The sequence below is a fragment of the Grampus griseus genome, assembly GCF_964374135.1.
Source record: "Grampus griseus genome assembly, chromosome: 16".
Classification (NCBI taxonomy): Eukaryota; Metazoa; Chordata; class Mammalia; order Artiodactyla; family Delphinidae; genus Grampus; species Grampus griseus.
Window position 1 is genome coordinate 5,637,163 of NC_139010.1, and position 12,851 is coordinate 5,650,013.

At 39.6% G+C, this 12,851-nt stretch overlaps 1 protein-coding gene across 1 annotated transcript in view; it reads left to right on the plus strand.

Moving 5' to 3' along the window:
• The window catches only part of DISC1 (DISC1 scaffold protein), a gene marked incomplete at both ends in the record, with an annotated part of 341,831 nt that overhangs the window by 150,255 nt on the left and 178,725 nt on the right, over positions 1-12,851 (plus strand). Inside the window, one exon of the mRNA XM_082673688.1 lies at positions 3,600-3,788. Within this exon, the coding sequence (XP_082529814.1) occupies positions 3,600-3,788 (189 nt within the window). The remainder of the gene's footprint in view (positions 1-3,599; positions 3,789-12,851) is intronic.

A 12,851-nucleotide genomic window follows, 5' to 3' on the forward strand; every position in this document is an offset into this window, starting at 1 on the left:
TACAGTGCTTTCTGTGGCTTAGAGTTTTTATTTTATACTTATTGAAATAGCTCTTTTAGATGTAGTTAAGCTTTTGAAAAAATCACATATCACTCTTTTAAAAAGGAAAATGAATGGATTAAGGTTTCCCTAAGATGTTTCATGCTTAGTCTGGCCTAAAACACAGTTCGACTCAAGTCAAGCCTCCTGTTTCTCCACACAGTATCATCCTCTGCATCAGTGAGGCGACTGGTGATGCAACTTTTTTTCTTTTTCTCCAAGAACGAACTACTGTTTTCTGTAGGATTTTCTGCCAAGCTGCTAACACCATTCTTCAAGTTTTAAATGCTGGTGCTTTCCTAATCTTACAAATCCATTTCAACAGAAGGTAACAGGACTCAAAGTGTCCTTAAATGGTTTGTACATTGAAACAGCAGGGGGATATAGATGCTCAGTCAGGCCACCAAGAATGACAATCACGTAATAGCAACTTCATCCAGACCACCTCCTAGATAACAGTAATTGTAAGACACATCCGTTTCAGAGATGTTAAAATGTAAAAAACAAAGTGCATCTTGGAATAGATAACATAGAGTGTATTATCACCAAGGGTTGTGGTGAGATTTGAAGGAGAGAAAGTTAGTAGCTGTTATCATGATTATGGTTATAATAAACTCTTAGGAAATATAGTGGAGCCCTCTGATAACAATAACTGTTGTTTATGGAGTGCTTATTAATGTGATATGTTTATTAATTATGGTATCATTTTCATACTTAAATATTCCCTAATACAGTTTTCCTTTTTTATTGAGGTATGATTTACATTCAGTGAAATGCACAGATGTTAAGGGTACAGTTCCATGAATTTTGACACCTGTGTTCATCACCCCAGAAACATCACGCTTGTACCTGTTCCCAGTCATCATCTCCCTTTGCCCAGATGGCCTCTGTTCTGACGTCTTCTACCATGGATTAGTTTTGCCTGTTCCAGAAGTTAATATCAACGGAATCCCGTCGTATGCCTTCTTTTGTGTCTTTTTCTTGAGATACTCCCACGTCACTGCGTGTATGTAGAGTTTGTGCCTTTTCCTTGCTGGGTAGTTCCGACGTACCACTGTTTCTACCTTCTCCTCTAGATGGACATTTAGGTTGTTTCCAGTTTGGGACAATGAGTAAAGCAACTGTGAACATTTGAGTCAAGTATTTGTTGATTGCATGTTTCATTTTTATTAGGGAACTGTTGACCGAAACTGCCTGTCTTGGCCAGGCACGATAATAATACTGTGAGTTTTCTCACAGTAGGAGTTCCCGATAAGGGACTGCCGTTGAAAACTAACCAGGAGAATTCGGGAGGGGCCAAAAGGAGGGAGGAGACACCAGCCCATATGTCCCGCCAACCTCCCAGAACCCTTTGTGCCGGTATCCATCTTGGCTGAGAGATGCGTGCGTCACGAGGAAGGACCCCGAGTCAGACCAGATGTGGGCCAATCAAGATGATGGACCAGAGACAACCCGGAAACTAACCCCATCACCATAAAGCCCGAGACTGCGAGCCACGTGGCAGAGCAGTCCTCCTGGGTTCCCTTGCGCCGCTGCTCTGCGCCCGGGCGCCGCTTCCCAATAAGGTCTCTTGCTTTGTCAGCACGTGTGTCTGCTCAGACAATTCATTTCTGAGTGTTAGAGAAGAGCCCGCTCTCGGGCCCTGGAAGGGGTCCCTCTTCCTGCAACAATTTCTCTTGGGTAAATACCTAGCAGTGGAATTGTTGAATCAAAGGATAGGTGTATGTTAACTTTATGAGAAATGGACAGAACCTGTCTCAAAGTGCTTGTACATTTCATGCTCCCGTCACACGGGAGAGTTCTGGTAACTCCTCGTGCTTGTCAACCAGGCAGTTTCAGTCCAGTTAATCTGAGCCACTTGAATGGTTTTGTAGTGGAATCCCTACGGCTTTAATGTGCATTTTTCTGGCAACTAATGATCATCAACATTTTTCATACGCTTTTCGGCCCCAGTTATATATCTTTGTAATGTGCCTGTGGTGTCATTTGCCTACTTTTCAATAGGGCTATTTGTGTTTTAACTGTTGAGTTGCAGGACTCAAGTCCTTCATCAGATGTATGCATTGTAAATATTGTCTCCCAGTCTGTGGCTTGCCTATTCATTTTCTTAATGGTATTTTTTGAGGAGTAGATGTTTATAATTTTGATGAAGCCCATTTATTCATTTTTTCTCTTGTAATTAGTATATTCTGTGTCTTATCTAAAGTTTTTCTGACTCCAAAGTTAGGAAGATATTCTCCTATATGTTCTTCTAGAAGCTTTATAGTTTTCACTTGTACGTTTAGGTCTGTGATCCATCTCTAATTAAATTCTGTGTATGATTTGAGGTATGTATCAAGGTTAATGTTTCCCCCATATAGGTAGCTAGTTGTTCCCGTACCATCTGTTGAAAGTCTTTTGTTTTCCTCATTGACTTGCTTGGGCACTTTGGTTGGAAATTACTTAACTGTGTGAGGGTGGGTCTACTTCTGAACTGTCTGTTCTCTTCCATTGATCTGTTTGTCTGTTTGTACACCAGTGCCATTCTGTCTGCATTTACTGTAGCTTCTGTGTTAGTTTGAAATCAAGTAGCAAATGTCCTCTAACTCTGTTCTCCCTTTTAAGGATTGTTTTGCTTTAGCTAGGCCTTTGCATTTTCTTTTACCATTTTAGAATAAGCTTGTCAGTTTCTACAAAAGACCCACATGAGGTTTTGATTAGAATTGTATTGAATCAATAGGTCATTTTGAGGAAAATGAAAACCTTAACAGTATTCAGTTTTCCAATGTGTGTGTATACCGTATATCTTTCTAATTATTTGTCTCCTTTAGTTTCTCTCAGAAGTTTTAAAATGGTTTTCTGTGTAGAGGTTTTGCACATATTTCTTTAAATTTACCCCTAAGTGTTTTGAGTTTTAAAATATCTTATACATGATATTAAAAAAAATTCACCTTCCAATTATTTGCTGCTGATACTTAGAAATACAATTGATTTCTGTATATTGACCTTGATTCTTGCAACCCTGCTAATAAATTCAATGCTCAGAGCTTTACAGAATTTCACATTTATTCTTGTAGCCACCTGTAATGCACAATCATATTTTATAAGAAGTTTGCCCTGAAATCCCATATGCTGATTTCTTTGCTCAAGGTCATGCAGTTTGTGTAACCGGGATTTGAATTGGGGATTTGAATTTAGGTCTAGTTTGACTCCAAGGCCCGGTCCCTTTCCACCCTACTGGAATCTTTCACCTCTTTGACGTTTGGACGTTTGTATGGAATGATGCCATGTGGCTGCCCTGGGTTTCACTGTGATATTTTTGTGTCGTCATGTTTCAGAAGGACGTGAATTAGCCAATGCACCCCCCTAAAACAGAATATAATAAGTTGCTAAAGGGACTGGTGGTTTTTTCAGCTTAAGGAGGACAGTCAGTGTGTTTCCAGATTCCTCCACAGAAGACGTGAATGCAGTTGGATGTAGCTGCAAAGTTCATCCCCCTTTCCCCACACCGTTAGTGCACGCTCGCTGCACCTTCCATAGGTAGGGATGCGGCAACGCTTGTTTTCCCTCCTTTTCCGCAGGAAACCATTTCTGTACAGCCAAGGAGCTCACGGAGGAGATTAGATCATTAACATCCGAGAGGGAAGGGCTGGAGGGACTTCTCCACAAACTGTTGGTGCTGAGTTCCAGGAACGTCCAGAAATTGGCAAGTGTTAAAGAAGATTACAGTAGCCTCAGGAGAGAACTGGACCAGGGGAGAACTGCCTATGGTGAGTGGTCACACGGGTGTCTCGTGTCTGTGTGCTATTTATTGTACTGCTTTATGTGAGCGTCACTGGGAAGGGTGTCCTGGAGACACACAGCCCTTTTCCTGGAGGACAGTTTTGGCAGGAGCCTCGGCCAATGCGGCAGAATTTCTTGTCAGCTTTTGTTTGGCTATCGCATGAGATGCCTTTTCATTTTCTGTCTTTCCCCCCTCCTCTACCCTGGACTTGCTAATGGCCTTGTGATCGTTCAGAGCCATCTCCCCCTTGGCACAGTTCTTGAGAATTTTCTCTGTTTGACAATTATCTCCCTTTTGTTCCTTGCCTCGGCCTTCTGGTTTGCACAGTCGCAGATGAAAGCAGGCTGGCTCTGGGAAAACTGAGAAAAGACCAGGAAGTGCCTCTTCTCTGTGTGGGCTTTTCTGAGAGCTGCTTTCCCCAGGAAGAATGATGCCGAAGATAACTGGTGCTGTCTTGGCCAAAGTATCTGTTTGTTGGGGGAGTTAAAGTATTCGTGTGGTCTTTTCCTGTCCCGTTGTTAACTGTAAAGGAGGTCACCTTGAGGCTTCACTCCGAGGAATACTTTCAGAAGATGTTGGTTCAGTCCAAATTGATAAAGCCAAACCTATTTCTTAAAAAAAAAAAACCCAAAACACACACACAGTGAAGAATTTCTGATGATTCAATTTCTAATATACAGAATGAAATCATAGGCAGAAAATTTAGATTTAAAGTATGTTAGATGCTGGAACCTGTTTCTTCATCAGTAAAATGGGAGGAGTATTTTCCATCTCATAGGCTGGTTAAGTGGTACAAATTAAGTGAGGTAATTTATCAAGATCCTGAGACTGTGTGTGTGTGTGTGTGTGTGTGCGCGCGCGCACACACACCCTTGCACGTCCCCTGGGAACCAGAGGTTGTTGGAAGGCAAAGTTCATGCATAGTAAATCATTTCCCTAAATAAGTATTTACTAGGAAAGTGAAAGGCATATATACAAATAAAGGACTGTATTTACAAAGTATGCTTGTTTAAAAAGAAATAAGAAAAGAATAGAGATTTTAGTTAGCCAGATTTGAAATAGGGCTATTTGAAAATATTCCACAAATTGAAGTAAATGAAGATTAGTATTTAAAACCAAATAAATAAATATGAAATCAGCTAGCGGAAATAGGTGTGTCATTTCACTATGAATAAATTTAGTTTTAAAGACTTACTAAATTTTGTAGAGAGAGGTTTCTTCACAGTTATTTGAATGAAAGATGGGATGGTCAAGCATTATCGTGTCTTCTTAGCCGTGGACACCCTCAAGTTGGTTCAACAACTCAGAACGCCTTATCTTTTTTTCACTTTTGTAGGTCAAAGCTTTGTTTTTGCCAAATATGTAACTAGAGACTGCATTTGAGCCTTAATATATAACTATAGTCCTGAGAAATGACAACACATTCCTCTAAGATGTGACGGTGCAGTTTATTACATTATTATAGGACTAACCTTGTATATTTTAAATGAATTTTTGCTATAAGTTTTTAAAATAATAAAAAATGATAACTATGAAATGTCTCACCTTGTCATCCCAAGTCTTTTGGTGCAAAATGGGAAATTTATATCTAAGAATAAAGATGTGAACCAGTTTGGACAAATTTAGTTCAGCAATATTTTCTTTTTTTAAAAATTTTTATTGAAGTATAGTTGACTTACAATGTTGTGTTAATTTTTGCTGTACAGCGAAGTGACTCAGTTATACATATATATATATATATGTTCTTTTTCATATTCTTTTCCATTATGGTTTGTCACAGGATATTTAATATAGTTCCCTGTGCTATACCGTAGAACCTTTTTTTATCCATCCTATATATAATAGGATGCAGCAATATTTTCATTTGAACAGTTGAGCTCTTGAAAGCCATTAATATCTCTTTTTTGAAAAAAAAGAGCTGTAAAGTATTTTTTGAATCTCATCATTGTCACTTGACTAAGTATTTTCAAAATGATGAATAAAACATAAACAAATGGAACGCGAGATTGTTACCATGGATGAGTCTAAATTGCAGATGGCTCATTACTGTGGTGAAGGCGTTCTTTATGTTTCATACTTGGATTTTGCTGGATCAGCTACCCTTTTCCCTCTGCTTTAGGCCGAAGCTAATTTTTAAGCAATCTGAGGTGACTTGGCTTTGGGTGAACCAAATTAATAATCTTGGGTTGGAGATAGTGTGAGAGACAAAGCAAGAAAGAGAGAAAGAATTGCTTGGTAACATGAAGCTTTTACCCATGGATAGTAATCAGACTAGACCAGAGACCATATTCTCTCATTTGTTGCATTTTGAGAGTTAAAAGTCTGGAGGGAGCTCTGTGCTCGAGTTTAAACATGGAGCACATACAAAGACGTAGTGCGCTTCTGCGTGTATTACCGTGAGCTGACTCTTTTTAATCTTAGATAAAACGTTTTAAAATAAGACTATTCAAAAAATGAGCACTGTGTGGTGTTCGCAAAAACAGATTTTGACTTCCAGCAGTGATTGCAGAATGCAGCGTTTGGGAGCAAAAGGCAATTCAGGGATGAACAAGTCACTCCTTGACGGTCAGGGACCCAGGCTCTGTGACACTGGCTCCAAGTTGGCTGACCCAGCCGTGTGTGTGTACAAGGGTTCTGTTTCTATAGCGGGAGGGGAGATTTGCAGTCTTAGGGCACAGTCTGTCTCATTCAGAGGATTCTTAATGATGGGAAGAGTATGTGTAATGCCTCATCACAGATGAACTTGCTCTGCTGATCACTTACCATGTCATTACATCCTGTGTCTCTGGCCTGACTGTAAGTCCATCGAGGTGAAAACACTGTCTTTAGGTTTCATTTGCGTCGTTGGCAGTACCCAGCACGATGTCATTAAAAATAGTTAAATAGACCACAAATATTTGTTCATTTACTGGGGCCAGATGTTAAAATGAAACATTAGTCCTTTCTTCCCTTAGTTTGAATCACAGACCCAGACCTTGGATCTTCTTTTAAAAAAAAAAAAAAGTTTAAAATTCATTTTCCAATTTAATGAGAGCAGTGATAAGTTTGATTGTCTTTCATGGAAGATGCTTGAGTTGGATATTCAGATTGGGGTGGCAGCAGACAGAACTAGTGGGATGAAAAAAAATCAGTAACTTTTTTTACAGTTTGCTACATCTGCTTTTCAGAAAAAAAAGACAACCCCGAGATTTACATAACTGTTTTTCCATCCCTTGTGGATAAGTTGGTAATGTGTATTGTACTTTATTAATATTGTTGATTTCGTACTATAACTCAGATATAAAGGAAGCAGACGTCAAGGGGAGAGATTTAATCACAGAATAATCAGGGCTGGAATTTTAAATAGAGTATCATTAGCATGTTAATGAATTTTCCCAGTTTACGCGAGCTGCCCAAGTAGAAAAGATACTGCAGATGTAGCTCAAAAATCTGGCGGGGCCTGTGGCCCAGTGAGCTGTCAGGAATCTGTGTAGGGTCTGTGAAATGCGTAAAGAGATTCTCAGTGTGGGTGTCAAAGGCTGTTTTTTTCTGGGAGTGATGGCTGTCTGTGTCCAGCTTAAACTCACTTATTTGCCTTTCAGTGAGCAAGGAGGAAGTGGAAGGCAGGTAAGGGGCAGGTTTGTTTTTTTTTTAAGTCTTTATTGAATTCGTACTGCTTCTGTTTTATGTTCTGGTTTTTTGGCCAAGAGGCATGTGGGATCTTAGCTCCCGGACCAGGGATCGAACCCGAACCCCCTGCGTTGGAAGGCGAAGTCCCAACCACTGGGCCGCCAGGGAAGTCCCAAGGGACAGTTTTTAAGGGTAATAAAGTTGAAGTGGCGTAACTTTTCAGTTATGGTTTGGGGCTAGTACCTACCTTTTGCTTCAGGTTAGAAAGGCCACACCCACACAATCCTGCCCTTATCTTTGGACTGCCTCCTGATAGCTAATAAAAGGAAGTATGATGGCCCTTAGTGAGGTATTCGTTTTTTTAACTCTTAAGTCCACTGGTGAAACATCTTTCATAAGTCACTTTAAGGAGAAGCTTTTGGTTAAGAGATTGTGTGCCTTACAGTTTCTGCATATATAGGCAGTCACTCCCTTTCCACATTTATTAGCTATATTTAGATAAAATTTTCAAGAAAAATGAGAACAGGGGAATAAAATCTGTCTTATTTTTGGAGGGGGGAAGAAATGGAGGCCTGGAATATATATAAGTACATATCAAAGATGGAAACAACAAAATTAACAGATACAATGGAAAAGTCGAGACAAGAAAATGCTAATGATGAGTGTTAATTATTTTGGTTGAGAATATGATGCGATCATGAACTTCCTAGAAGCCAGAGCAAAAAAGATAAGGTGAAGCGTCGTCTGTTTTCCTCAAAAGTAGCTTAAAGCCCGAAGTTTTCAGGAATGTGGAGTGGTGTTAAATTCTTAAAGATGATGTTTTTGAGAGTGTAATGGGAAGTCCTCATGAATAGATTTATAGCAAATGCAAAAGCACACATGGCTGTTACCAGCCACCTTTGAGAAAAAAAGTTAGCGGATGAAAGCAGGAGTTCATGGGTAGACTGTGAAACTGTACACAGATTTCATATCTGTGGTTTTGTACACTTTTTCCACACAGAGATCCAGTTACTCAGCAGATTTTTGAAGGAGTCTTTCTAAGTTCCTCCAAACGTTAAGAAACCTTATGTTAACGTATAATGCCATGGAAGTGAATTAGGAAGGGCTTGGGCTAACTGAGTTTAAATATGGAATCTTCCAGTGACCTGATGTCACCGGTCCTAGGTCCCTAGAACCTAAAGGGATGGTTAGAGATCCCATTCTGTAGACACACCAAATGTCTCTTCTTCCCCTGAGCTTTGACTAAAATTTGCTTGGTGGACAACTTGGCTGTCTTTGGGCCAGAATCGTGATAGGGTTTTTGGTAAATGAGACCCGAGCTATTTGTTTGGGAACCAGATGACCCTTGCAGGTTCTGTACGTGAAGGAACTTAGATTGTTATATGGGAAATATCTTAATTGTGTCTGCCTCTCTGAGTGGAAATTTTCGTTTGTTTAGATTGAATATATGTATAATATGAACCTTTTGAAGGGAAACTTCTTTCTAAAATTACAAAATTTTTTTTTCTCGGGTTTTTCTGTGAGCTGAGCCTTCACATCTCTAATCATTTATCTTTGATTCATCTTATTAATTATGTTATCAGGATCCCAGTTAAACATGCATTTGCATTTTTTGTTTCTCTCCAAGGTCTTCTTCTTTCTAGTTTATTCTTGCCTCTCTCTGAGTATGGTTATTTCTCTTCAGCCACTTTTGCCTGTGAATTTCTAAGCTTGAAATTCGTAATTAACTTCCTTCCTCTTTTATTAAACAATGGTGATAATCCCTTTGGGAGGCATCCCCACAGCAGTGCAAAAAGCCTGTATTAGTTCATAGGAGGCCTCAGTTTAGTTTCCGTTCTATTGGTTCCCATCACCCGCGTCACACCTGGCACGTATAGCATCACGGTGTGAGGTTTGATGGATGAAATTCTTTCTGCTTCCCAGGTGCTTGATGTATGACACAGGAGAACCGGATCTCTAAGTTTCATTGCCACCCACGCATTCATCATTTTAATTTTTTTATTGAAGTATAGTTGGTTTACAGTGTTGTGTTCATTTCCGCTGTACAGCAGGTGATTCAGTTATATATATATGTACATTTTTTTATGTTCTTTTCCATTATGGTTTATCATAAGATATTGAATATAATTCCCTGAGCTATACAGTAGGACCTTATTGTTTATCCATCCTATATATAAAAGCTTACATCTGCTAATCCCAACCTCCCACTCCGACCCTCCCCCCACCCCCTCCCCGCTGGCAACCACAGCTCTGTTCTCTATGTCTGTGAGTCTGTTTCTGTTTCGTAAATAGGTTCATTTGTGTCATATTTTAGATTCCATGTACAAACGATACCAGATGGTATTTGTCTTTCTTTTTCTGACTTACTTCACTGAGTATTGTAATCTCTCTGGTCCATCCATGTTGCTGCAAATGGCATTATTTCATTCTTTTTCATGGCTGAGTAGTATTCCATTGTATACATGTACCACATCTTCTTTATCCATTCATCTGTTGCGTGCATCCATCATTTTAATAAGCATTTATCGAGCACTTACAATATGCCAGGCACTGTGCTCACCTTTGTGTTCCAGAATGAATCAGACAGTCCCTGCCAGAGAGGAAGTCTCCATGTTACTCCAGTTACTCTAGTCCCTACTGGTCTTGAATTCCCATGATTCTCTCCAGCATTGTTCCCTTTTTTTCTTGCTTTCAACTATTTCTGATTTCCTTCTCCTATTTTTATCCATGCAGTTATTTTTTAGAAATCCTTACTGATGCTACTTCCTTTTCTACCTGTCTCTCCATTTGCTTTTTATACTCCCGTAACAATACTCCCTTAACAGAGCCCCTAGGTGGGAATACAATGACAACGTCAACGGTATTTCAGACCGAATTGCAACAGGCAGTTTTCTGACATGCTGATTTGTTGGAGCAGGGACTTGCTTCTGTATTATAAGGTGGGTACATGTGAATCTTAGGTATTTGACAGGTGTTTGACAGGACAGTCAGTGCCTGTCCTAGTCCCTTGCTACATTTCATCATTTGGACTCAGGGCTTTTGAAGACCTTGGTGTGTGCACACTTGTGCACACTCATACACTCTTTCCTGAAGATTAAGCTAAGCATAGTGGTAAGTGGGATGCCAAGATTCCTGGAGGAGTGCCCTTGGCCGTGGGGGGGGGGGTGAGGGGGTTGTTTGTGGTGTGGGCCTGTATCCTGTATTGTAGAATGTTTCACATCCATCAGCATTGTCTTTTGTGCCCCTGTACCTCCCACACCTGTTTTTTTTTTCTTCATTTTTAAGAAAATTTCTGCTTTATTGAGGTATAATTGACAAACAGAATTGTAAGATATTTAAAGTATACATCTTAGTGATTGAAGTTTTGTATATTTGGGTCTTGTTTAAGAAACCTTTCGCCATCCTGAGTCACAAAGACATTCTCCTGCTTCTTCTTCCATTAGCCTCATTGTTTTATTTTTCCATTTATATCTTTCCACACCTGTGTTTAAACGTCCCTGGGTGGGAGTTGTACTACCCTCAGTTACCTGAACAACTTCAGCATTACGTTATGATCTGAAAATAGCGTGTTATTGTTGTGATTATTAGAACTGAATTGGAATTAGTGGAACTTAATTCTCTTATTCATATTAGCCTCATATAAATCCTTATGGGTTTAAAAGTGAGTGCTGTTGGGATTCCTTCTTCCTTTGATCTTTATTGTATATATTTAGCGTATATTTATTAGATCCCTTGACCAGGTGCGCAGATTCGCTCTAGCTTTTATGGATTTGATATGTTCTTTGAAAGGAAGGAATGATCCCCTGTATGTTGTCCCTTTCTCTTCAGTAACAAGTGTTGGTTTCTCTCCTTTATACGCCAAGGCTGCACGTGCATTTCGTCTGATCATCTGGGCACTTTGTGTGGCTAACCCAGCACCATCTCTGTTTCACAGATGAAGACGCAGAGGCTTAGGGAGAATGGGCGCCTTGTCCGAAGTCACACAGACATGAGGGGTCGGGGCCAGGATTTGAATCCCTTTCTCCTGCGATTTCACCTTTTATGTGGCTTTATGTTCTTCATGAACCTGATTCCCAAACATGAGGTTTTTCCACCCTCCCTCACCCTCACCACCCCCTACCTCAGTACCACACTCAGAGTCATGACTATGAAACAAAAGTCTACTAACAGGATCTCTTGATGCTCTTGAGTGTCCTGAAAAGAGAGGCTGTTTTCATTTTTGAAATTTCTGAGTACACGCTCTATATTTCATGCCTGAAATGATGATCTGCTGCCTGCAGTTTTCCTACACCTGATGGATCATTGAAATTGCTAGGAGGTTCTATAGGTTATCACCCCTGTGATACTCACATATTTTGTATTAAAACCCAAGTTCTTTATTTTGGAAGGATGACTGACAGGGACTTAGCATACTACCACAAATGAGAAAAAGGTTGAACTATAGCAATTCAACTGGATACATATTTGGTAACTTCAAATCACTTTTTGATATTTTTTTCAAAGAACCATGATTAGTTCAACTTCCTGTTCACAAATGCTTAAATGTCAGTGTTTTCCTTTGTACTCCTATAAGTTCAGGCATTAATAGTATATTGATACCCCAGTCAGAGTTCCTGGGGGAGAACCACGATAAGCCCTGTTTGCCTGTAAGAATTTACTAATATGCCACCCTATTAATTACATGGAATTAACTTGCAAAATGTGATGGCCATTCTAAGCTTCTCTCGAGTGAGTTTTTGAACTTTAAATAAACAACATTTATTATATTCTTTAATTCAGCGTTTTGCAAGATTAAGACTGATTCTTTTTTTGTTTTTCTGAGTCCCACTTTGTGAGGTTTTGCAGAATTCAATTTTATTGGTGCTGTGACCTATTTTATACTGTCACAGTCCTTTCAGTGCTTAATTTTATAAGAAATGTCTTGTTTTCCTCTTTGGCTTTGCCATGAGTTATGGCCTCCTGCCATTTTTGCTGTGCACTTCCTCTTCTTTGAAGCTGCCATATGTTTTGCAACCCAAGAGAGACAATTCTTTTTGAGAGATCCTTTGTTGCTAATTTGGTTTTTCAGGTTTTCCTAGCTCTTGTAAAGGAGAGAGAGTATGCTCGTAAGTGTTTTCTGCCCTCATGATTTTGTCGCACCAAATTTTGCTGCCCAGGTCCCACCATAGTTCTGGGGAGGGCCAGCCTGCCTCATCCACTTTCCTTCCAGATTTTTATGTAATTGGGGAGGGTTGGATCCCTGTTGGGATGGACAATTCTAAGCCAATACACTGCAATTTAATATTTATAGCATGGCAGAAACAATCAAGAATTGCTTAAAGATCTACTGACTTGACATCAAAAATGTGTAAACCAGATATGCTGATAGCTCACATACTCACATAGTTATAGAAGGTAATTTTATTTGTCTTTTGACATTAAACTGTCCAAAGTTTTTATA